At 47.9% G+C, this 21,879-nt stretch overlaps 3 protein-coding genes across 5 annotated transcripts; 2 read left to right on the top strand and 1 right to left on the bottom strand.

The window, feature by feature from the left end:
* Nucleotides 1-1,159: 1,159 nt before the first annotated feature.
* Nucleotides 1,160-10,516, top strand: LOC133954131 (protein NLRC3-like). Its single transcript, XM_062388447.1, has 7 exons — nt 1,160-1,340; nt 1,441-1,560; nt 3,172-3,405; nt 3,601-5,511; nt 6,000-6,176; nt 6,713-6,886; nt 10,163-10,516. Exons 1-7 carry the CDS (start codon nt 1,297-1,299, stop codon nt 10,182-10,184), a joined length of 2,682 nt encoding a protein of 893 aa, XP_062244431.1. The 5' UTR covers nt 1,160-1,296; the 3' UTR covers nt 10,185-10,516.
* Nucleotides 10,517-11,985: 1,469 nt separating this feature from the next.
* zgc:110222 (uncharacterized protein LOC550336 homolog) lies at nt 11,986-13,282 on the top strand. Of its 2 annotated transcripts, XR_009920744.1 has the most exons (3): nt 11,986-12,485; nt 12,554-12,848; nt 12,951-13,282. XR_009920744.1 is itself a non-coding variant. In XM_062388426.1 (2 exons), the coding sequence occupies exons 1-2, from the start codon at nt 12,227-12,229 to the stop codon at nt 12,760-12,762; spliced, it is 468 nt and encodes a 155-aa protein (XP_062244410.1). In that variant the 5' UTR covers nt 11,986-12,226; the 3' UTR covers nt 12,763-13,282. The 2 variants fall into 2 exon arrangements, 1 of the variants encoding a protein (XP_062244410.1); XM_062388426.1 differs by having other exon boundaries at nt 12,554-13,282.
* Nucleotides 13,283-13,656: 374 nt separating this feature from the next.
* Nucleotides 13,657-21,810, bottom strand: alg13 (ALG13 UDP-N-acetylglucosaminyltransferase subunit). 2 transcript variants are annotated; one of them, XM_062388236.1, is made up of 25 exons: nt 21,583-21,810; nt 20,928-21,011; nt 20,807-20,857; nt 20,685-20,731; nt 20,512-20,584; nt 20,309-20,390; nt 20,068-20,233; nt 19,897-19,960; nt 19,690-19,804; nt 18,481-18,545; nt 18,137-18,237; nt 17,937-18,022; nt 17,595-17,868; nt 17,291-17,395; nt 16,820-16,970; nt 16,601-16,745; nt 16,492-16,527; nt 16,088-16,143; nt 15,813-15,881; nt 15,464-15,617; nt 15,200-15,319; nt 15,064-15,104; nt 14,879-14,978; nt 14,599-14,676; nt 13,657-14,522 (listed from the first exon to the last, which is right to left on the bottom strand). In XM_062388236.1, exons 1-25 carry the CDS (start codon nt 21,700-21,702, stop codon nt 14,146-14,148), a joined length of 2,760 nt encoding a protein of 919 aa, XP_062244220.1. In that variant the 5' UTR covers nt 21,703-21,810; the 3' UTR covers nt 13,657-14,145. The 2 variants fall into 2 exon arrangements, with proteins under 2 accessions (XP_062244220.1, XP_062244219.1); XM_062388235.1 differs by having other exon boundaries at nt 17,291-17,398.
* Between the last annotated feature and the right edge of the window lie 69 nt (nt 21,811-21,879).

Here is a 21,879-nt window from a genome sequence, read left to right on the forward strand (position 1 = left end):
TACATGTCAAATAAATCCAATGAAAAGATGATCAAGGCTTTGGTCAAGTTTCTGTGAAATAGAATTTACACTCACGTCAGTTTTGTTTCTTGTTTTCATAGAAAGTAGTTTCTATGGTGGAATTCCAGTTCATCCAGTTTAGACTTGATGGGAAAACCATGTTGTCTGCAGCCAGGTACTCTGGCTCTTTGCTGACACCTTGTGGTCAAACACTGTTACTGTTGGGATGCAAGTCTCAGCAGTTATTGAAATACACAACGGTCAAATGATGCAACACAATGCAGCTGTATTTCTCTAGATCTATAAACCACACTGTGACTGGACTGTATGAATGTGACCTGACGTGGCAGAGTTCTGCAGATGGAGTCACACATTCAGCTCCAACACCAAATATAACAACCTTCAACTCACAGGAGGAAACATGGGTTTGAGCTCAGGCTTCATTTGATGGAGTTGGGCCGTTTGGGAGTTTTCCACATTTTAACAAACTATTGACGGATCAGACCGATCTCAAGGAAACACGTCTTCATCGAGTTCACATGATGTTGTTACAGTTAATAACAATATATATGTTATTATTATTGTTATTATAAATGTCTTTAAAAAAACTATTTCATGAGTTAAGTTACAAACAGCAGTTTTAATTTTAGAACACACACACACACACACACACACAAAGAGTCACGTGACGTCCAGTAACTGCAGAGAGGGGGAGGAGCCTCCAGTGAAAGTGAAAGTGTTCAGACTCGTTCTCACTTCAAGGAGCAGACGGAGGAGACGTGAAGTCTGAGGCTGGTGAGTGTTCAGCTACATTTATATTATTCATTCATATTATTTCACAGTCAGTGTTTTTCACTGATCCAGAGACAGATGTGAACAGCAGGTCTGGATCAAAGAGCCTTCAAAGGACTAATTAGAGACTCTTGTCCTTCCTGAGGTTTCTGATGTGATCACTGTATTCCCTTGTATATAAGTACTCCTGTGTACGCAAATAAATACCAGTACTACAAACTATGAAGCCCTGACTCTATTTCACAATAAAACATTTAAAGTAAATTAATTAATTCGGTCAACAGACACGCAGAAATGCTTTTATTTTGAAATGGGTAGGCTACAGGAAGTGTAAATATTTGTGTTTGTGACGTTTTCAACAGATTAACATTGAAACTGGTGTGAAAGATCATTTCACTTTGTTCTGCTGTAAACTGAGCGCAGAACCAGAGGAAATAGACCAGACCTTGAATATCTAGAAGAGCAGCGTGGCCTGAACCACAACTGAGCCGCAGCCGGTGCAACATGGACGAGGACACTTCAGAGCAAGTTGGACCCTCACACACAAAGTAAGAGACCTGCTGCAAACATGTGAAGCTCCAAACTGAATCCTCACAGAATGAACCAGTGAATGATGTGTTCTGAATAAAAACATGTTTGTGTTTGCAGAGGTCAGGACCAGAGACTGAGAGCAGAGTCTCCAGGGTCCAGCTGTCTGTCTCTGAAGAGTGACTGGTCCATGAGACATCCTCCAGTCTTCAGTAATGAACCTGGACCCTCACACACAGAGTAAGAGACTGTTTCTACTGGGACCTGCTCTGAAGAGGATCTAGTTTCCTCTAGTGTGGCCCCTGCATTAGGACACAGCTTCATTGAAGTTGGTGACTAATCTCTCAGAATCACTCAAAGAGCTCAGGGGTCTCATTTATAACCGTTGCTTAGCCACTTCTCACGCAAACGTTGGGATTCATAAAAATAAACTCTGACTCATGCATACGAGCGTTTTGGAGACGGGAAAGTGGCGACGCAGACATGAGGTGATGAACTGAAATAGATTATTTATCCAATTCATCATTTACATTAAAACCAACAGTTTAGTTTTGCGCACGCGACGTATCTGTTCCACACGAGCCCTTTAATTAAAAAATATATAAAACAACTTACAGCAAATTACGTTTAGATTCGACTTAACAGCGGAGTTACAGAGCAAAATCAAAATCAAATTATTAAATCATAACTTGAGTTGGTCAAACTTACCTCGGGGCACCACCCTTCAAAGGAAGGGAGAATATTTATTGATTAAGATCAGTCTCATTTAGATCTAGTTCAATTAGAAATTTCAATATTTACTATTAAAGGTTATGAGTTCTTGACAGTGTAGAGGTTGGCAAAATTCACTTATGCAACATTAATGAAAGAACATTTGTGAAAGAATATAATAAAGTATAAAAACACAAGTTACTAACAAAAGTTCTAACTATTACAAAGATGTGTATGTGAGTGTGTTTATGTAAGTGAGGGGCTCTCAAAATGGTGGTTGACCAATAGAGTCACACCTTCCTGTGGGCTCCTAAGATGGTAGCTTTCAAGAACAAGAGGCCAAGGGGCCTCAGGCTTTTGACTAGACATGAAGGCCGAAAAATAGGCCTTTGGTTTCATGAAACGTGTTTCTACATCCCCCATGACGTGTTCCTGAGGGTTCTGAGGGATGTGTGCATGCAAATGGAAGGATGAGGAAGAAGAGAGGGTTCAGCGATTTCTGATCTCACACATTGTGTTATCCACAGCAGCAGCAGAGTATCAGTGTGTTTTCTTTATTAGTGACATCACTGCTGTCCCATGAAGTCGTTCTCTACCTCCATCTCAATAACACCTCGATGTCAGTGTCACAAAGTCTCACTTCCTCTTCTCATCGCTTGATGCCGTGACTCCATCAGGACTCACGGAGGAAACCCATTGGTCAGCAGCATAATTTAAAATTCGTGCCGTGCTTTGATTTGACCATTTATGGTGGAAAGTGGGCGGAGTTAGAGGCAGATCCACGTACGAACGTCTCCAGGTGGACTGGGATTTATAAAGAGAACATTGTGATCAGGTGTGCGTACGTACACTTTTAATTAAACTTTCAGAGACTCATGTGGATTTGGATCTGCACCAAATTCCACACACTGGTAAACATCAGTCCTCTGAACATGTCTGTGAAAGTGGACCCCCCCCCCCCCCCCCCCCCCCGATCTGGTTCACAGACCACAACCTTCCACCAAGTTTACTGGTAATCTGTTGTTTTTTATAATCCCACTAACGAACCAACCAACACACAAACATACACAAAACCTCCTTGACAGAAGTGATGACAACCTGTGACTGAGACATGTGAGTTATCAGGACATGTCTTCACAGGGAGAGGAAGAGGAGTCATGTTTCTGAGGAGGAGCAGTCGTCCTGCTGTGCTTCGTGTCAGGACGTCCTGAAGAATCCAGTCTCCACCAGCTGTGGACACTGGTTCTGCAGACAGTGCATCACCTCATACTGGGACCAGTCTGGTTCTTCAGGAGACTCCTCCTGTCCCCAGTGTGGACAAAGATCCAGAACAGGAGCTGGAGGTCAGACAGCCGGTCAGAGCAGCACTGTACATGTGTCTGCTGATGTCTTCACTTCTGACAACAGCACATGTGGTTTTATTTTGTTCCTTCAAACAGCATCAAAATTTAACATCGTTAGAAAAGCACAAAGTTAAAAAGCTTTTATTTTCTCTAGTTTTTCTGGATCTGATGAAAACAATCAGCAGATTCTCAGATTCTCTGTCTCTCACATTGTTTCTTGTCTTTCAGCAGATCGTGGTCTGCAGGAGGTTTCAGATGAACATAAGCTCAGTGTGAGGAGGAGATGTGAACATGTGACTGAAGGAAGTGATGAAACAGGAAGTAGAACCCTCCTCAACAGAATCTACACTGAGCTCCACATCACAGAGGGACAGAGTGAAGAGGTTAATACTCAACATGAGGTGAGGCAGCTTGAGACGGCTTCCAAGAGGAAGATCCTCCACGACACTCCCATCAAGGTCCACGACATCTTTAAAGCCTCCACTGACCAGCAGAGCAGCATCAGAGTCGTCCTGACCAACGGAGTCGCTGGCGTTGGAAAAACCTTCTCGGTGCAGAAGTTCACTCTGGACTGGGCAGAGGGTTTAGAGAACCAGGATGTGGGTCTGCTGGCTGTGCTTTCGTTCAGGGAGCTGAACCTGGTGAAGGACCAGCAGCACAGTCTTCTCACGCTGCTCCATGTTTTCCATCCAGCGTTACAGAAGCTCACGGCAGAGACGCTCGCTGTCTGTAAACCTTTGTTCATCTTTGACGGCCTGGATGAAAGCAGACCTTCTCTGGACTTCAACCACAGGAAGCTTGTGTCTGAGGTCACACAGAGGTCATCAGTCAACATGCTGCTGACAAACCTCATCCGGGGGAATCTGCTTCCCTCGGCTCTCGTCTGGATAACCTCCAGACCTGCGGCGGCCAATCAGATCCCTCCTGCATGTGTTGACAGGGTCACAGAAGTACGAGGCTTCACTGACGCCCAGAAGGAGGAGTACTTCAGGAGGAGATTCAGTGATGAAGAGCTGTGCAGCAGAATCATCTCACACATCAAGACGTCCAGGAGCCTCCACATCATGTGTCAAATCCCAGTCTTCTGCTGGATCAGTGCTACAGTTCTGGAGCACATGTTGACCACAGACCAGAGAGGAGAGCTGCCCAAGACCCTGACTGACCTGTACTCACACTTCCTGCTGGTTCAGACAAAGAGGAAGAACATCAAGTACGGTGAGGGACATGAGACGACTCCACAGCAGCTGACGGAGGCTGACAGGGACGTTCTCCTGAAGCTGGGGAGGCTGGCACTGAAACATCTGGAGGAAGGAAACATCATGTTCTACCAAGAAGACCTGGAGAGGTGTGGTCTTCATGTCACAGAGGCCTCGGTGTACTCAGGAGTTTGTACTGAGATCTTCAGAAGAGAGTGTGTGATCTTCCAGAAATCAGTCTACTGCTTTGTTCATCTGAGCGTTCAGGAGTTTCTGGCTGCAGTCTACATGTTCCACTGTTACACCGAGAGGAACACAGAAGAACTCAACAACTTCTTAGGACCATATGGGAACACAGTCAGAACCTTCTCCCTGGATGACCTCCTGTGGAGAACCATGGAGAAATCCCTCAGCAGTACAAATGGTCATCTGGACCTGTTTGTTCGCTTCCTTCACGGCCTCAGTCTGGAGTCCAACCAGAGAGTCTTAGGAGGCCTGCTGGGTCGGACAGAGAACAATCCAGAGATCATCCAGAGAGTCTTAGGAGGCCTGCTGGGTCGGACAGGGAACAATCCAAAGATCATCCAGAGAGTCCTAGGAGGCCTGCTGGGTCGGACAGAGAAAAATCCAAAGATCATCCAGAGAGTCATCAACAACCTGAAGGAGATGAAGAGTGATGACATTTCTCCTGACAGAAGCATCAACATCTTCCACTGTCTGACTGAGATGAACGACCACTCAGTTCATCAGCAGATGAAACAGTTCCTGACGTCAAAGAACAGATCGAAGGAGAAACTCTCTGAGATCCACTGCTCAGCTCTGGCCTACATGCTGCAGATGTCAGAGGAGGTTCTGGATGAGTTGGACCTGAAGAAGTTCAACACAACATACCAGGGTCGACGGAGACTGATCCCAGCTGTGAGGAACTGCAGGAAGTTTATGTGAGTCCAGACATGATCAATAACATGTTCAATCAGTGTGTGTGTGTGTGTGTGTGTGTTTGTGTGTGAGTGTGTGTGTGTGTGAGTGTGTCAGTGTGTGTGTGTGTGTGTGTGTGAGTGTGTCAGTGTGTGTCAGTGTGTGTGTGTGTGTGTGAGTGTATGTGTCAGTTTGTGTGTGTGTCAGTGTGTGTCAGTTTGATGTCAGTTTGTGTCAGTGTGTGTTTGTGTGTGTGTGTGTCAGTGTGTGTGTGTGTTTGTGTGTGTAAGTATATGTGTCAGTGTGTGTGTGTGTGTGTGCGTGTGTGTTTGTGTGTGTGTCAGTGTGTGTGTGTGTTTGTGTGTGTGTCAGTGTGTGTCAGTGTGTGTGTGTCAGAAGTGTTTTAACAAAGAGGGGATTTACCAGGGTGAGGGTCACATGATCACGTTTTGTATGAATGTTGTGTTTTCTGATTTAATTCTCTCAGATTTGATATTTTCTTTAATTACAGACTCAGTGGTTGTGGACTCTCAGAGACTCACTGTGAAGTCGTGGCCTCAGCTCTGAAGTCAGACCCCTCACATCTGAGAGAACTGGTTCTGAGCTTCAACAACAACCTGCATGATTCAGAAGTGAAGCTGCTGTGTTCTGGACTGGAGAGTCCAAACTGTCGACTGGAGACTCTGAGGTCCTTAAATCCTTCTTCACTTTTCAGACTTTCTTTCTTATTGGGTCATTATTTATTTAAATTGTCTCAGTTCTGCTCTGCTCACTGACCCTCAGTCATCTGTCACTCACCCAGCCTGTCAGTCACGTCCACCTCATCAACTCCATTCACCTGCACTCACCTGCTCCTGATCACTAAGAAAGTGTCAGTAAATAACATGTGGACTGAGGCCGAGAACTCGTCCTCCTCAGGTTTTCAAAATAAGACTCATTCTTATTGAAACACGTTGGACAGTTGATAAGTATAGAAACAAACAGGAAGTGACATCAGGAGCCATCTCTACTTTAAACAGTGTTTAATTACACAAACCTGCTCAGTGACCAACACACAGAGAAGAAGCTGATGAATGAAACAATGGTCCAACATGTCTGATCTGATATTTATCTTCAGGTCACAGACTGGACTGAGGTCAGCAGCATGTTGAGAGTCTGTGTTGACATGATGATGATCCACAACAACAGGAGGACACATTCTAATATTCATATTTCTTTATCCAGGTTGAAGAGATGCAGACTGTCAGAGATCAGCTGTTCTTCTCTGGCTTCAGCTCTGAGGTCAAACCCCTCTCATCTGAGAGAACTGGATCTGAGCTACAACGACCTGAAGGTCTCAGACCTGAAGGAGCTTCTTGATCTACAGCAGAGTCCAACCTGTCGACTGGAGACTCTGAGGTCAGTAGATGGTGGAGTCAGTCCACGCTGCTTTCATCAGTATGTTACTAAACACAGTCAGTATCACAGATCCAGGGTCTGTGCTACCAAGCAGGATTTGTGGTTATCAGGTTAACTTCAGGTTTAGTTTTTTCAGTTCTACGAAGCTCGTCCACTTCTTAACCAGGTCAGTCACCATGGTAACTTCTGATGAACAGCTAACCTGCTCCAGGTTAAGTTGGAGATCAACCCGTATAGAAGCTCCGCCCACTGACCACAGTGACTCTACACTGTTGTGTGGTGCACACTCTCCTTAAAGGGACGGATAAGAGAAGTTTAAATCAACGTCTGGTTGGTTCAGTTGATCTCTAACTCACCCAGAACATCTCAATGTCTCCAGACTCATCCTGTCCCCAAAACACCAGAGGACCTGGAGACAGGTCCATGTGTGTGTCCTCAGAGACAGTGAGACAGTGTGTGTCTTTAGAGTCAGTGAGACAGTGTGTGTCCTCAGAGACAGTGAGATAGTGTGTGTCCTCAGAGTCAGTGTGTGTCCTCAGAGACAGTGTGTGTCCTCAGAGACAGTGTGTGTCCTCAGAGTCAGTGTGTGTCCTCAGAGACAGTGAGACAGTGGGTGTCCTCAGAGACAGTGAGATAGTGTGTGTCCTCAGAGACAGTGTGTGTCCTCAGAGTAAATGAGACAGTGTGTGTCCTCAGAGTCAGTGTGTGTCCTCAGAGTAAGTGTGTGTCCTCAGAGACAGTGAGACAGTGTGTGTCCTCAGAGACAGTGAGTGTCCTCAGAGACAGTGTGTGTCCTCAGAGTAAATGAGACAGTGTGTGTCCTCAGAGTAAGTGTGTGTCCTCAGAGACAGTGAGACAGTGTGTGTCCTCAGAGACAGTGTGTGTCCTCAGAGACAGTGAGACAGTGTGTGTCCACAGTCAGTGTGTATCCTCAGAGAAAGTGAGACAGTGTGTGTCCTCAGAGAGAGTGTCTGTCCTCAGAGACAGTGAGACAGTGTGTGTCCTCAGAGACAGTGTGTGTCCTCAGAGACAGTGAGACAGTGTGTGTCCTCAGGGACAGTGTCTGTCCTCAGAGTCAGTGAGACAGTGTGTGTCCTCAGAGACATTGAGACAGTGTGTGTCCTCAGAGACAGTGAGTCAGTGTGTGTCCACAGAGTCAGTGAGACAGTGTGTGTCCTCAGGGACAGTGTCTGTCCTCAGAGTCAGTGAGACAGTGTGTGTCCTCAGAGACATTGAGACAGTGTGTGTCCTCAGAGACAGTGAGACAGTGTGTGTCCACAGAGTCAGTGTGTGTCCTCAGAGACAGTGAGACAGTGTGTGTCCTCAGGGACAGTGTCTGTCCTCAGAGTCAGTGAGACAGTGTGTGTCCTCAGAGACATTGAGACAGTGTGTGTCCTCAGAGACAGTGAGTCAGTGTGTGTCCTCAGAGACAGTGAGTCAGTGTGTGTCCTCAGAGACAGTGAGACAGTGTGTGTCCTCAGAGACAGTGAGTCAGTGTGTGTCCTCAGAGACAGTGAGTCAGTGTGTGTCCTCAGAGACAGTGAGACAGTGTGTGTCCTCAGAGACAGTGTGTGTCCTCAGAGACAGTGAGACAGTGTGTGTCTTTAGAGTCAGTGAGACAGTGTGTGTCCTCAGAGACAGTGAGATAGTGTGTGTCCTCAGAGTCAGTGTGTGTCCTCAGAGACAGTGTGTGTCCTCAGAGTCAGTGTGTGTCCTCAGAGACAGTGAGACAGTGGGTGTCCTCAGAGACAGTGAGTGTCCTCAGAGATAGTGTGTGTCCTCAGAGACAGTGTGTGTCCTCAGAGTAAATGAGACAGTGTGTGTCCTCAGAGTCAGTGTGTGTCCTCAGAGTAAGTGTGTGTCCTCAGAGACAGTGAGACAGTGTGTGTCCTCAGAGACAGTGAGTGTCCTCAGAGACAGTGTGTGTCCTCAGAGTAAATGAGACAGTGTGTGTCCTCAGAGTAAGTGTGTGTCCTCAGAGACAGTGAGACAGTGTGTGTCCTCAGAGACAGTATGTGTCCTCAGAGACAGTGAGACAGTGTGTGTCCACAGTCAGTGTGTATCCTCAGAGAAAGTGAGACAGTGTGTGTCCTCAGAGAGAGTGTCTGTCCTCAGAGACAGTGAGACAGTGTGTGTCCTCAGAGACAGTGAGACCGTGTGTGTCCACAGAGTCAGTGTGTGTCCTCAGAGACAGTGAGACAGTGTGTGTCCACAGTCAGTGTGTATCCTCAGAGAAAGTGAGACAGTGTGTGTCCTCAGAGACAGTGTGTGTCCTCAGAGACAGTGAGACAGTGTGTGTCCTCAGAGTCAGTGTGTGTCCTCAGAGACAGTGAGACAGTGTGTGTCCTCAGAGACAGTGAGACAGTGCATGTCCTCAGAGACAGTGAGACAGTGTGTGTCCTCAGAGTCAGTGCGACAGTGTGTGTCCTCAGAGACAGTGAGACAGTGTGTGTCCTCAGAGACAGTGTGTGTCCTCAGAGTCAGTGAGACAGTGTGTGTCCTCAGAGACAGTGTGTGTCCTCAGAGTCAGTGAGACAGTGTGTGTCCTCAGAGTCAGTGAGACAGTGTGTGTCCTCAGAGACAGTGTGTGTCCTCAGAGACAGTGAGACAGTGTGTGTCTTCTTGTCTTCCACTCGTCTTGTTAGTAAACAACAGATTCAGATCTCGTGGGCTCGAGTTATTTATCTCGTTCACACGTTATTATGTCGTGGTCACGTGATATATTTTTACCAGATGCCACCAGGGGGCGCTGTAACTTACACAAGCTGGACCACAGCTGACAGCCTCACACGAGGGACAGAGACGGTGTCGTCTTCATCTGATCTGAGACAGTTTGTCCTCTCACTTCATCAGTGAAGAACTGATCAGGTGGATCTTTGTCACAGCTCTGAGATCAGTGGGACTGAAGCCTCTCCTCATCACATGGTAACCAGGAGCTCTTTATACAGAGCAGAACCTCTGCTGAGGTCCATCTGTCTCCTCTGGTCCCAGTTTTTCAGAAGCAGATGTTCATCAACACACAGTGAAACATGGCTTCACCTGTAACAGCAGTAAATCTACCTCTCAGGTGTCCACTCTGCACTTTGACATGCAGAGGACACACACTGAGCTCTTAGCGTGTTCATTCCAACACGTGAACATGAAGCAGAGAGGAAGCTGCTCCACCTCTGAACAGGACTGAAGTCCCTGCTGCTCTTTCTACTGGATGAGCTGCATCACTGACTCACAGCTGCTGAAGTGAGTCTCTGTGACACTGATGTCTTCTTCTCTCAACAGGTGGAAGTCTGAGTGGAGGTGAGTGTGAAGAGGACAGTGTGAAGAGGACAGTGTGTGTGGACGGAGGCTGAGCTGTGTCCTGAGGATCCAGAGGCTGAAGCAGCAGCAGCTTGTGTGTAGTCTCCAATCTACACAACCCCTAATCTGCATGTGTTTGTGAGATGAAGCCGGAGCACCTGGAGAAAACACGGGGAGAACATGCAGACCACACACAGGAAGACCCCATCTGAACCGGATTCAAACCAGCAACCTTCCTGCCCCGATTGTGTTTATTCACATGAAGAATGTGTTTATTGAAATGACACAACACAAGCAGAATATATAAACCCTCTATAAAGAGTCACATACAGTGTGTTTAAGTTTGTCTTTATTATTGTCCACCTTTGTCCCTCAGTGTGTCTCCATGTGTGTAGAACCACATTCTGTGTATATGTTTGTTTATGATCTTAAGTTCCTGGATTCACGTCACAAATTGATTTAGTTCAACACAAAGTTCAACACAATCAAATCACTTTGAGTTTAAAATCTGAGTTTTGTCTTTGACACAAAAGATCAAAACTCTGGACTTAAAAATGGGACGTTTTCATTTGTGCATCAGGTGCAGAGCGGTGGTGGCTTTTCTACTTTTGACCCACAGGTGGCGCTGCAGTATAACAGCAGCACATCCCAGTCAAAGCCTTTATATTCAGTCTATGAGTCAAACACATGGATCATTTCCTCTGTGACAAACCAGATGTAACGAGAAGAAAAACATCTCAGAGAGAAAAGTTCTGTTTCTACTTGTCTCTGCTTTAATGCTCAATAAACATCCTCCACCGACTTCACTGGAATCATGACTCAGCTTTTCTTTCCTCTTCAAACAAACTGGTGGAAACATCTCGTCCTTGGTGCAGGTAAAAGAACAAAATCACCAGTTTGACATAATGGAAACCAGCAGAAGAAAAGTGAATGAGACATTTACAGAATGAAGAAGAGTCGATGAAGAGCAGAGCATCTTTAAGTCTCTGAGAAAACTGTTTAATAAACATTTTACCATATTTAATAGAAAACTGACACACGTGTGTCAGTGTAACATGTGACTGTGACGCCATGTTCATGAACACGCTGTTCTCACATCTGTCCAGCAGATGTTAAAGCTCTGAGGTCCACTTCCTCTGCAGCAGAGTGAGACCATCATCTCTTCATGGAGCTGTGCACCAGGCTGGTGTCATGTGACCAAACACAAAGTGTGAACAACACGTTTTCAAAGGATCCGTTAGAATCCATCAAACACGTTTATGGGATAAACTTTATACTTATAAGGAAAAGCTTGTGCTCGTTATGAAATTCTTCTTTATCAATTGATTTCATTAATTCACCAAACATTCAGTGATCACTAGCGGTCCGTCCACACATCTGTCCACGCAGCACGGGGTGGGTTCCAGAGACACCCACAGAAACAGGCTTAACCTTCCCCACCACTCTGCTCCTCTCCTCTCACCCACTCCCTTCTTCTTGTTCTCTCTCTGACAGTCGCCACTCGTTCCAGTTCTCTCTTTGTTATCCTGCCTTTTTTTCTTCCTACCCAATCTCTCCCTCTTCTTCTCGTATTTTTGCGTTACCTTGTTTATTTATGATTCATGCTTTTATTAATTTTAATGAAAATTACAATAGATTGAAAAAAAGATTTTGTTCATCTCGAGCAATGAGTTTTTTATTTTAAGGTTTTTGTGTAACTTTATTTTTTTATCAGGGTGAAATGAAAATACTGGAATATCTAACCTGCTGCAGTAGCTTGGTGATTGTGTAGGGGGCAGTATATCCACCGAGCTGCTCAGGAGCTGCACATTGTTTAACACAGAAGAAAAACGTAAACAGGAAGTAGATTCTCTGTAAAAACCAACGAGCGAGAATCAACGTCATCAAACTGAGAAACTGCTGAATTAAAGTTAGATCAAAGGATTTCACCGCCGAGACTTTGAGCTGTACGGAAACCGGTTTGTGACAAACTTCATTCCACATCTGAGGGGGGATGTTTGTTTCCCTCACACGTCAGAAGGTGTGGGGTGCGCTTGTTTTGCAGACATGTCGGTGCAGGTGTGGTGTCTGTCGTTCCGGCAGCCGTACGCCGGTCTGATTCTGGACGGGGTGAAGACGCTGGAGAGCCGCTGGAGGCCCCTGCTGGCCCCGCTGGAGAACCAGACCCTGGCGGTCCACATTGCCCAGCGGGACTGGGAGGGGGACGAGTGGCGGGCGGTGCTTCGCGGCCCACTGGGGATGACCGAGGCTCAGATCCACGGTCTCCTGGAGTCCGGGGAGCGGTTCGGCCGCGGCGTGGTGGCAGGTGGGAACTGACCTGTGTTTTCTGTGGGGTTCCTGAAGGCATCACCTGTGGAAATGCATCTCTTTCAGGATTGGTGGATGTGGGCGTGACCTCGGTGTGTCCCGCCACCATGCTGGAGGAGGAGCTTCAGCACCTGGAGAGGTCGGCCGTTCTGGTTGGTCTGCAGGAGAAACACGTGACTCACCTGTCCAACCCTCGCTGGCTGAAAGAGCCCCTGAGCTCCCGAGGAGGTCGCGACCCCTGGACTGTGGAGATCCCCACGGAGCTTCTGCCATGAGGACACGTGATGCACACAGGGCCGGTGTCTCCTGGGATCAGATCTCACTTCCTGACCTACATGCAGATTAACACGCGTGTCCTGTGGTAAAGACCAGTCTGAGTTTACAGACGTGTGCGTGTGTGGGAGCATGTGAATGAAAGTATTGATCTCTATCTTGTGATCAGTTTTGATATTGTGATTGTTAGGACGTCAGCTGAGAGGACGTCCTTCACATGTGGACCAGGATGGATTTGAAAGGACTCTGTTAGAGGATGTGGACTCATGTGGTCTGGTGGGATCAGATCTGATCTGATTGGTTCACACCTGAACATTCGTTTTCCTCAGAGAAAGAATCCAGATTCTTCATGTTGCGCCACCTGCAGGTCAAACTGGACACTTCAGGCTTCAGCTCCTCCTCCTGTCGTCCAGACTCAATAAAGTGAAGTACACTAATATATCATACTAATGCAACAGTCAACATCTTGTATTGTTAACCATGAAAATCTTCACTGAGGGAATAAAACAATGTGAAACAAAATGGTTTCTTCAATAAAACAAAGGGTCAGTCAGATCCAAAGATGATGAATGATGTCAGAATGAGTCTAGGGGGCGGTGCTTCTACAGAGTTAGTTAAACATGAATGGAGTTAACGTACTGGTTGAACCTCCCGTGGAACTGGTTCTTCATGAAGTTAGTCCTGTAGTCAGCTCGTAACTCCATCACCACAAGATGGCAGCGTTCCTATCTGAGATATTCTAAAGGAAGAGGAAACGAGTCGTCGTCTTTATTTACACAAACAGATGACTGGTTCAGGAGGACGGTCCTGATCATGTGACACCTGTGATCATGTGATCTTTGTCACTGATGAAACAAACTGTCGTCTGCTTGTGAAACAAACTTTATTCTCCCAGAAACAACTTATCACCATCGGCAGTTTGAACAAAACATCAACATAAATACATCCCTCATCAATAAACAGGGACTGACCATGCCCCGCCCCCTCTCACCGATTGGCCGACTGAAACTCAATTAACTGACCGACAAACTAACAACTCAGTTCTTCTCAGGTAATCGTACCAACAACTGTCGCTCTCGACTTCAACGTTCGGAGCAGGAAGTTATTTGTGTCGGAGATTTGTAAATAAAGTTTTTTTGGCAACAAACTAACATGTGCAGAACTCTTTCACAACTTTCAATGTGAAGCTAACACGCTAAAGTGAGAACAGAAATACCTCAATACTGGAAGTATCGAGGGTTTTTTACGAAAAAAATACGGAAAGAATAAAGATTTGTCCTAATTATTTTTCATATATCATATCCTCTTTAACTTTTCCTGCCAACAGGAACGAGTTAGCTTCATGCTAACTCTTGAGGTATGTTTCAGCAGGATGTGCATCTCACTCACACGGTGGGGGGGATGTAGTGTGTCGCTGTGTGGTGGGGGGATGGGGCTGTAATGTAAGCAACCAAGTGGGCTGGGTTAGGGGCGGGGCAATAAACCCGTGAGTTGTGGCCTCCAGTCTGGAGCGTTCCCCACTGGACTGATGGTGGGAGGCAGTGGTAGGAGGAGTGATGGGGGAGGTGGGTTGGCTGAGGATGGGCAGGGTGAGGAGCAGAGGGCAGGTAGGTGGTGATGGGCGGGGCTTCATATGGCAGGTGTAGCATAGGGGGAGGGGGGAGAGGCGTTTGCTCCTGGTACAGATGAGCAGCAGAGGGGGCGGAGCCTGGAGGAGTAGGGCCGATGGAGGAGGTGGAGCCTTCCATCGATGGGGAGGAGCCTGTGGGGAGGGGGGGAAACAAATCAAACAATGCACAATTCAATCATGTTGTATCAGCTGATCTGTCATCACTGACCACCGCCGTGTCCGTCCGTCTGTCCATCTCCTGCCCTGGAGGATTCTGGGTAGGAGGAGGGGGGCTGATGGGAGGCAGCTGGGGGTAGAAGAAGAGGAAGTCTGATACTTAACAGGAAGTGGAGCTTCCATTTCCTGGGAACTACTACACCAGCTGTACTTCCTGTTCCCAGTTCAGGTCACATTTCTGATTGATGTTATTGTTCTGATGATCACGTCTGTCCTGAGGTCAGGTGATGAGGTCACCTGTGAGACCTGGACCAATCAGAGACGAGTCTTACCGTGCAGCGGCTCCTGGCTCAGGTAGGGGGGGTAGGGTTGGTAGGTGTAGTGGTTCTCAGGAGAGGGGGAGGAGAACGTCGTCTGCTGCTGCCAGTACCACTGGGGCGGGGGGGGGGGAGTAATTTAATATTATAATATATCATTATTTTAAATATTTAAAGATAAGAGTGTCACAGGAACTCACCTGGACGCCCAAGTTGAAGTAATACTGAAGAATTCTGCAGTCTGCACGCACACGCACACACACACACACACAGTAACATGAGTGACAGCAGCAGGTCAGTGTGGGTGTGTGACAGTTAGGATGGTTGACCTCTGACCTCGGGGTAAATCGCTGCCATTAGGGTCGTAGGAGTAAGGGGGCGGAGCCACCACGGTGCAGAGAGGCTCACCTAGCTCATTAACCAACCACGGAGAAGAAGCTGGGATTGACATGGAGGCTGAAGCGGAAAAGATCATTTTAAACACGTTCTGATGTCAATTATCTGAGGAAGCAGGTTTGTTTGTGTTAACATTGTCTCCAGAATGTAAACAAAACAGATCCACACGGAGGGTCTCTGTAAAATGCCTGTGTGTGTGTGTACCTGCTGTGTGTGTGTGTGGGTGGACACCTGAGCGTGTCTGTGTGTGTGCAGTTGGCGGCAGGTGAGCAGCTGCAGGAACATGCGATGATGGAGAAGAGGGTGAGGATGAGGAAGAGGAGGGTGAAGAGCCAACGACAGCTAAAGGCTTCACTACCTGTAACACACAAACCCAGTGAGTGTAGCTGGCGTCACAATTATTATGGTTTTACCATCTTTCTGTCCCCTCAACCCGCTGAAGGTCCTACCACGGGTATAAATACAAACAGAGAACATTTGTACCTGCTATGTGTGTGTGTGTGTGTGTGTGTGTGTGTGTACCTGCTGTGTGTGTGTGTGTGTCTGTGTGTACCTGCTGTGTGTAGTTGTAATTCATGTCTGGTCTCGGGGGAGAGTCAGCACATCCTCCTTCCTGTCCATCCTTTCACAACAAGAGAAAAGGTAAAAGCTTTCTGAAGCTTAGTGACATCACTGATCACATGATCATTATGACATGTTATCATGTTGTTAGCATGTCCTGTTCCGTGTCCTCCGTCTGTCCCTCACGTCAGAAGCATGTCCTCTGACAGACTGCCTCTCTTGTGTCTCTACAGATTCTGTGAAGTGATTGGTTGTTAAAGCTGTTACCTGATTGTTGGAGGCCTCAGCAGTTGTGTAACCACCGGACGTCTGGTAGTTCTGATCTGAAACCAAAGTCACAATCAACAGCTGAGGAAGCCACAGACACATCTGAGGTGAGTACTGGAATTACTGACAGGAAGCTGAGTGATGTGGGGACAGGAGGAGTCTGGAGAGGTGGAGATGTTCTGGGTGAGTTAGAGATCAACTGAACCAACCAGACCTTGATCTAAACTTCCCTTATCCGTCCCTTGAAGGAGAGTGTGCACCACACAACAGTGGAGAGTCACTGTGGTCAGTGTTCGAGTCCCGGGGGGGGGGGGGGGGGGGGGGTCACAAGGTCAATCTGGAAACTCTCTGTTCCCCAGATAAATACTTATTTCACAGGATGAAGCTACTTTAACAAGACTCACCCTGAGCACTGAAGATGAAATCCTCTGAGAACTCAGCTGAGAGACAAAGAGACAAAGCGTCAGGGGACAAAGAGACGGAGACAGAGTCAGAGTCCCGTGTGGTCCTCACCCTGGTCCTCAGCGGTGCTCGTGTCCTCCTGTTCGTCCTCTGAGGAGCACACTGGGGTGTTTGCAGGTCGATGTGAAGGGGGGTGGTGTCCAGAGGCTCTCTGAACTCGATAGGTGGAGCCAGGTGGAGGGGGAGGAGCAGTGCCCTGTGGGAGGAGTCAGAGTGAATCCAAACGGAAACGCATGGTCACATGTCTGCGTGGTCATGTGCTTCTCTCACCGGCAGCGGCGGGAAGACGGCGTCGCTGGCGTCGTCCAGCTGGTAGTACGTGATGGCCGAGTCCAGATCGCCTGGCTCCTCCCCCGTCTCCGCAGGGTAACCAAACTGACAATCTTTATTGATAGCAGCAACCAGCTGACGACGGCTACGACTGAACACAGTGAGACATGTGATCGACCACTGGGGGGGGCACAGTCACGGCTCTACATGGAGGTGTTGTATTATATTTATGTGATGATTACACATGTCATCATCTGGAATAGTCTAGTTTCTTTGTCTCTGTTTATCAACCTGTCTGAGACTGCAGATGAAAATGAGTCTAAGAGGCTCTGGAACATTGTGCTCATATTAAATAATGTGCACCGTCCCTTTGGATTCAAAGCAGATCATATTTCAGAGACAGGTCATCGTGGTGAACACCAACCACACACATGGTTGGTGGGACTGTGGCAAGGTGATGACATCATTTACCGGGACCTGAAGGCGTAGTTCTCATAGTCGTGGTAATATCGTCTTCCAGGGTGGTAATAGGTCAGCTGTGGGCCAATCAGGTGACGGTTGAGGAAACGGGTGGAGCTTCTGACCACAATCCATGACACACACACACACACACAGAGACACACACACACACACAGGAAGTCATCAGTATCAAGAGTAATTCATCGGTAACGCCTCCTTCAACATGCGTCACATGTCTTCACACCTGAGGTCAACCTGTGTCTCAGCAGGTGTGAATGTGATCAACTACACAAGTTCTACAAGTGTCAGTTCCCACCTGGACGCTCCGTAGCGAGGAGCTCTGACTGTAGGGTGGTGGTGGTGGTGGTGTGGGGGGGCGTAGGGATCATAGGTCATGGTTCCAGTTGAGGGAGGAGGGGGTGGGCGGGGGTGACCTGCCGGCTGGAAGCGAGGGGGCAGGCTGGATGGGGCGGGGCCTCCGTACAAAGGGGCGGGGGCTATCATGAGCTCGGCCCCCTTCATTCCACTGCTGCCCCGAGACTTCCTGAAGTAACGGTGACGATGATGACGCTGACCACGAGAGTCCAAGTCTGCACGAGGCCATAGGGTCAGGGGGGGGTTGCAAGAGGTCAGAGGTCATAGAATAACCTAAGCTTACCCAGATCTCCTTTTCTAGTTGGAGCAGCAACATTCCAGGCAGGAACTGGATTCACTGGTTTCAGATCCGTCAGAGGAACCAGGTGTCTAAGACAGAGACACATCACAACCATCTGACGTCTGCTGGTCTGGAGTCAGCTTCACACCTGATGCTTGGTTCAGATTAATGTGGAAGAGTCGTCAGATTAAATGTTTCATTACTTCTCTCCCAGCTCCTCGATGAACACGGTGACGGCTGACGAGTGGGTTCCTACTTCCTGGATGAAGGCGTTATAGTATTTCCCCTTTGGCTCCAGACGCACCTGAAACAACACACACACACACACACACACACACACACACACACACACACACACACACACACACACACACACACACACACACACACACACACACACACACACACACACACACACACACACACACACACACACACACACACACACACACACACACACACACTGGTGACAACATGATTTCACAGACTTGATGCTAATGACACATGAAGCTTCATTTCATCACAGTGTGTGTGTGTGTGCTGTCACCTGACACTTGTCTCCCAGGAAGTACTGCCTACCAGCGAACACCATATAATCCGTCTTCTGCATCTCTGTCAGTCACACAGCGCAGTAATCTGATTACTACAGCATCATTCAGCTGGATGCAATCTGATTACTGAGATAATCAATTAGGATGTAGACGACCAATCAGCATAAGAGTGAGTCACATGATCACCTCCTCATACGTCCACAGTATGAATGTTGTTTTTATGTCTCAGCACCAGTGACACCTAGTGGCCTGAAGGGGCATGTTTTCATTCTGTTTCTTTAGTTCTTGAGAACTCGATAAGTTGGTTCAAAACGTTCAGTTGAAAAATGAACTGAATCGACTTTGGTGGTTAGAGGTCAAAGGTCAGTGACCTTAGACTACTGTCCCTGTTAACAAGTTATCTTAAGAGCACCTCAAGGTGATTTGTTCACACTTGGCACAAAGCGATTGTTGCCTCACACTAAGTCCACAGGATCTTTGTGTTATTTGTGTTGGACCCACAACTCTCCTGAGATGAGGTCGACTGAAGTGGCTGCAGCTGCTGCTTTGTAGCTGCTGTGGAAACCTACGTCATCTTGTGTGAGTGAAACACAGCATGAAGGATTTCACTGTATCCTCCAAGAGCTGCGTCTGAAGGTCACCTGCTGCTTCACGGAGGAGGACCAGCCACCTGACCAGCCGCTCCCTCAGGGCGGAGCCACAACCTCCGCTGGGTAAGTTCCATTCTCAACCCTGATTGGCTTTCACCACATCGTGTCACAGGAATTATTCACTTGAGTTCTAATATTTCAATTCTAGCAGATGAAGTCTTTTCATTGTCTTACTTTGAATCTAATATCACAGCATTAAAAATCAGCTTCACCTTTAGTGAGAACTCACACACCAGCAGTGATGAGGTGCTACTGTCGAGTTGTGTATCTGTCGAGGTTGTGTAGCGGATCGTCTACTGCCTGCTCCACTATTATCTTACATAGCGTTTGCCCTGAGAAGGCAGGACTCATCTGTTAACATGGGAGCGGAATCGAAAACCCACCGTTCCGCTGTGCCACGGACATAACGGAGGAACTGGTTCGATTCCTGTGGTCAAAGGTCACGATGATGTAATGAGACTAGAGCTGCTCTGAATCCAACCTTCTTCTTTACATGTATAAAAAGGTTGTCAGTGTATGATGTGTGTGTTTGTCACGTGTGTGTGTGTGTGTTACCTTTGCAGGTGTCCTGCCACACGTCAAACTCCAGGTTTCTGTACACGTCTCCGTCCAGAGACTTCATGACCTTATAAGGAAGAGAGAGTCTGGACGGAGGAGCATCTGCAGGAGACTGAAAAACAAAATCACCACAACAACTAAACACAGCTGACACAAACACACACACACACACACCAACTGACTCAGATGTTTTGACCCCCTGACCTTTGTGTCATCTGTCCCACTTCGGTGTCTCTCCTCAGTAGCTCCAGCCGACTCCACTTCCTCCCTGCAGACGAAACAAACGCACCTGACTGTGGCTGTATTACACAGGTGCAGCTTGTGTTCTGTATTGTGTGTGTGTGTGTGTGTGTGTGTGTGTGTGTGTGTGTGTACCTTTGTCCTCGGTCCTCAGGTGTGTCGTAGCCGATATCAACATCACTACACATTGATGAGCTGTTCCTGTAGCAGCGACCTCCGACCCGGGAGGCCTCCATAGCCTGACAGAGCTCCACCTCCTCCACCCCAAACACCTGAGTGTAGAGCAGCTCGTACAGCACAGCTACACACAGACACACACACAACATCAATCACACAGACACACACACTGAAGGGACAACCCCTGATCAGCACTCACCCTGGCACAGCGCGGCGGAGGCGGGGTAACTCCTGGTGTAAACGATGTCATAGTGACCATTGATGGAGCAGCACAGCATCACCTAGGCAACACAGATGATTGACAGTCAGCACCGGAACTTCAGAAACAGTCAAACTAATCGGACCAATCAGAGGACTGGAAAACCAAAGACATGTTCTACCCCCCCGGTCAGGTGATGTCACCTTGTCCACAAAGTCGTCCTCTGAGATCACTGTGGCTGGTTTCCCCGGGTATCGATAGATCAGGAAACAACGCCTACACACAGACACACACACACAGACAGACACAGACACACACAGTGAAGTCTGGTGACATCAGTCCAGCAGAGAACATGTGATGCTCCTGGGTTCCTCACCTGTACAGCTGAGACAGAGCCTTGATCTCCACCTGACCCACGGTCTCCTGAGAACACACCCTCCGTTACCCACACACCTGTTCACACTCATAACACAAAGGTCAAAGGTCACGGCAGCTCACCTTCGGGTCCTCCAGGCGCTCCAGATATTTCTCGAAGGAACCTTCAACAAACTGAGAGAAGAAGAAGAACACACCTGAGCCTCCACCGCCATGGCAACGCACAGGTCACATGACAACTCACCGGCTCAAAGTTGAATCTGTTCGTTCTCATGAAGTCGGCACAGTCCTGACGGATCTTCTGATGGTAGTTCTGAGAGTAATACAACTACACACACAGACACATCATACTTTAGTAAAGTATTAAGTAAAGTACTTTAACTTCAGAGTTTTATTTTCTTCTTTAACTCAGTGATGGAGTAAGTCCTCCATCAGTTTCCATGGTAACAACAGTCAGTTGTTGCTCCCGGTGACAAAAACTGTGTGTAACAACTGACTCCTCCCCCCCGAGCTGTTAGCTTTAGCTCACCTGCTGACCCCGCCCTCCTGAAGCTGCTAGCTTATTAGCTTTAGCTGAGCTGCTGACCCCGCCCTCATGATGCTGCTAGCTTGTTAGCTTTAGCTGAGCTGCTGACCCCGCCCTCATGATGCTGCTAGCTTATTAGCTTTAGCTGAGCTGCTGACCTCGCCCTCATGAAACTGTTAGCTGACCCCGCCCTCATGAAGCTGCTAGCCTGTTAGCTTTAGCTGAGCTGCTGACCCCGCCCTCCTGAAGCTGCTAGCCTGTTAGCTTTAGCTGAGCTGCTGACCCCGCCCTCATGATGCTGCTAGCTTGTTAGCTTTAGCTGAGCTGCTGACCCCGCCCTCCTGAAGCTGCTAGCTCGTTAGCTTTAGCTCACCTGCTCGGACACGGCCCTGAACAGGCTGGACGCGTCTCGCGCCACCATCTTGCGGTAGAGTCCCACACTGGACAGGAACTCGTCCATGTTGACGAAGTACTTCTTCAGCCCTTTCTGCATCCCTCCTGCTCGCCGCTCCGCTCGGTACCGGCTCCTCTGGACCGACAGGTGCCGGCAATCACACCTGATGAGCGGGAGGCCGCCGACACGTTCAAGGACCGAGCGAAGCTCCGGAAATATGACATTTAACGTGAGGACACAAAGATTCTGTTTAAAAGATTCAGAGCGAAGACAAAA

The sequence above is a fragment of the Platichthys flesus genome, chromosome 5 (assembly GCF_949316205.1).
Source record: "Platichthys flesus chromosome 5, fPlaFle2.1, whole genome shotgun sequence".
Classification (NCBI taxonomy): domain Eukaryota; kingdom Metazoa; phylum Chordata; class Actinopteri; order Pleuronectiformes; family Pleuronectidae; genus Platichthys; species Platichthys flesus.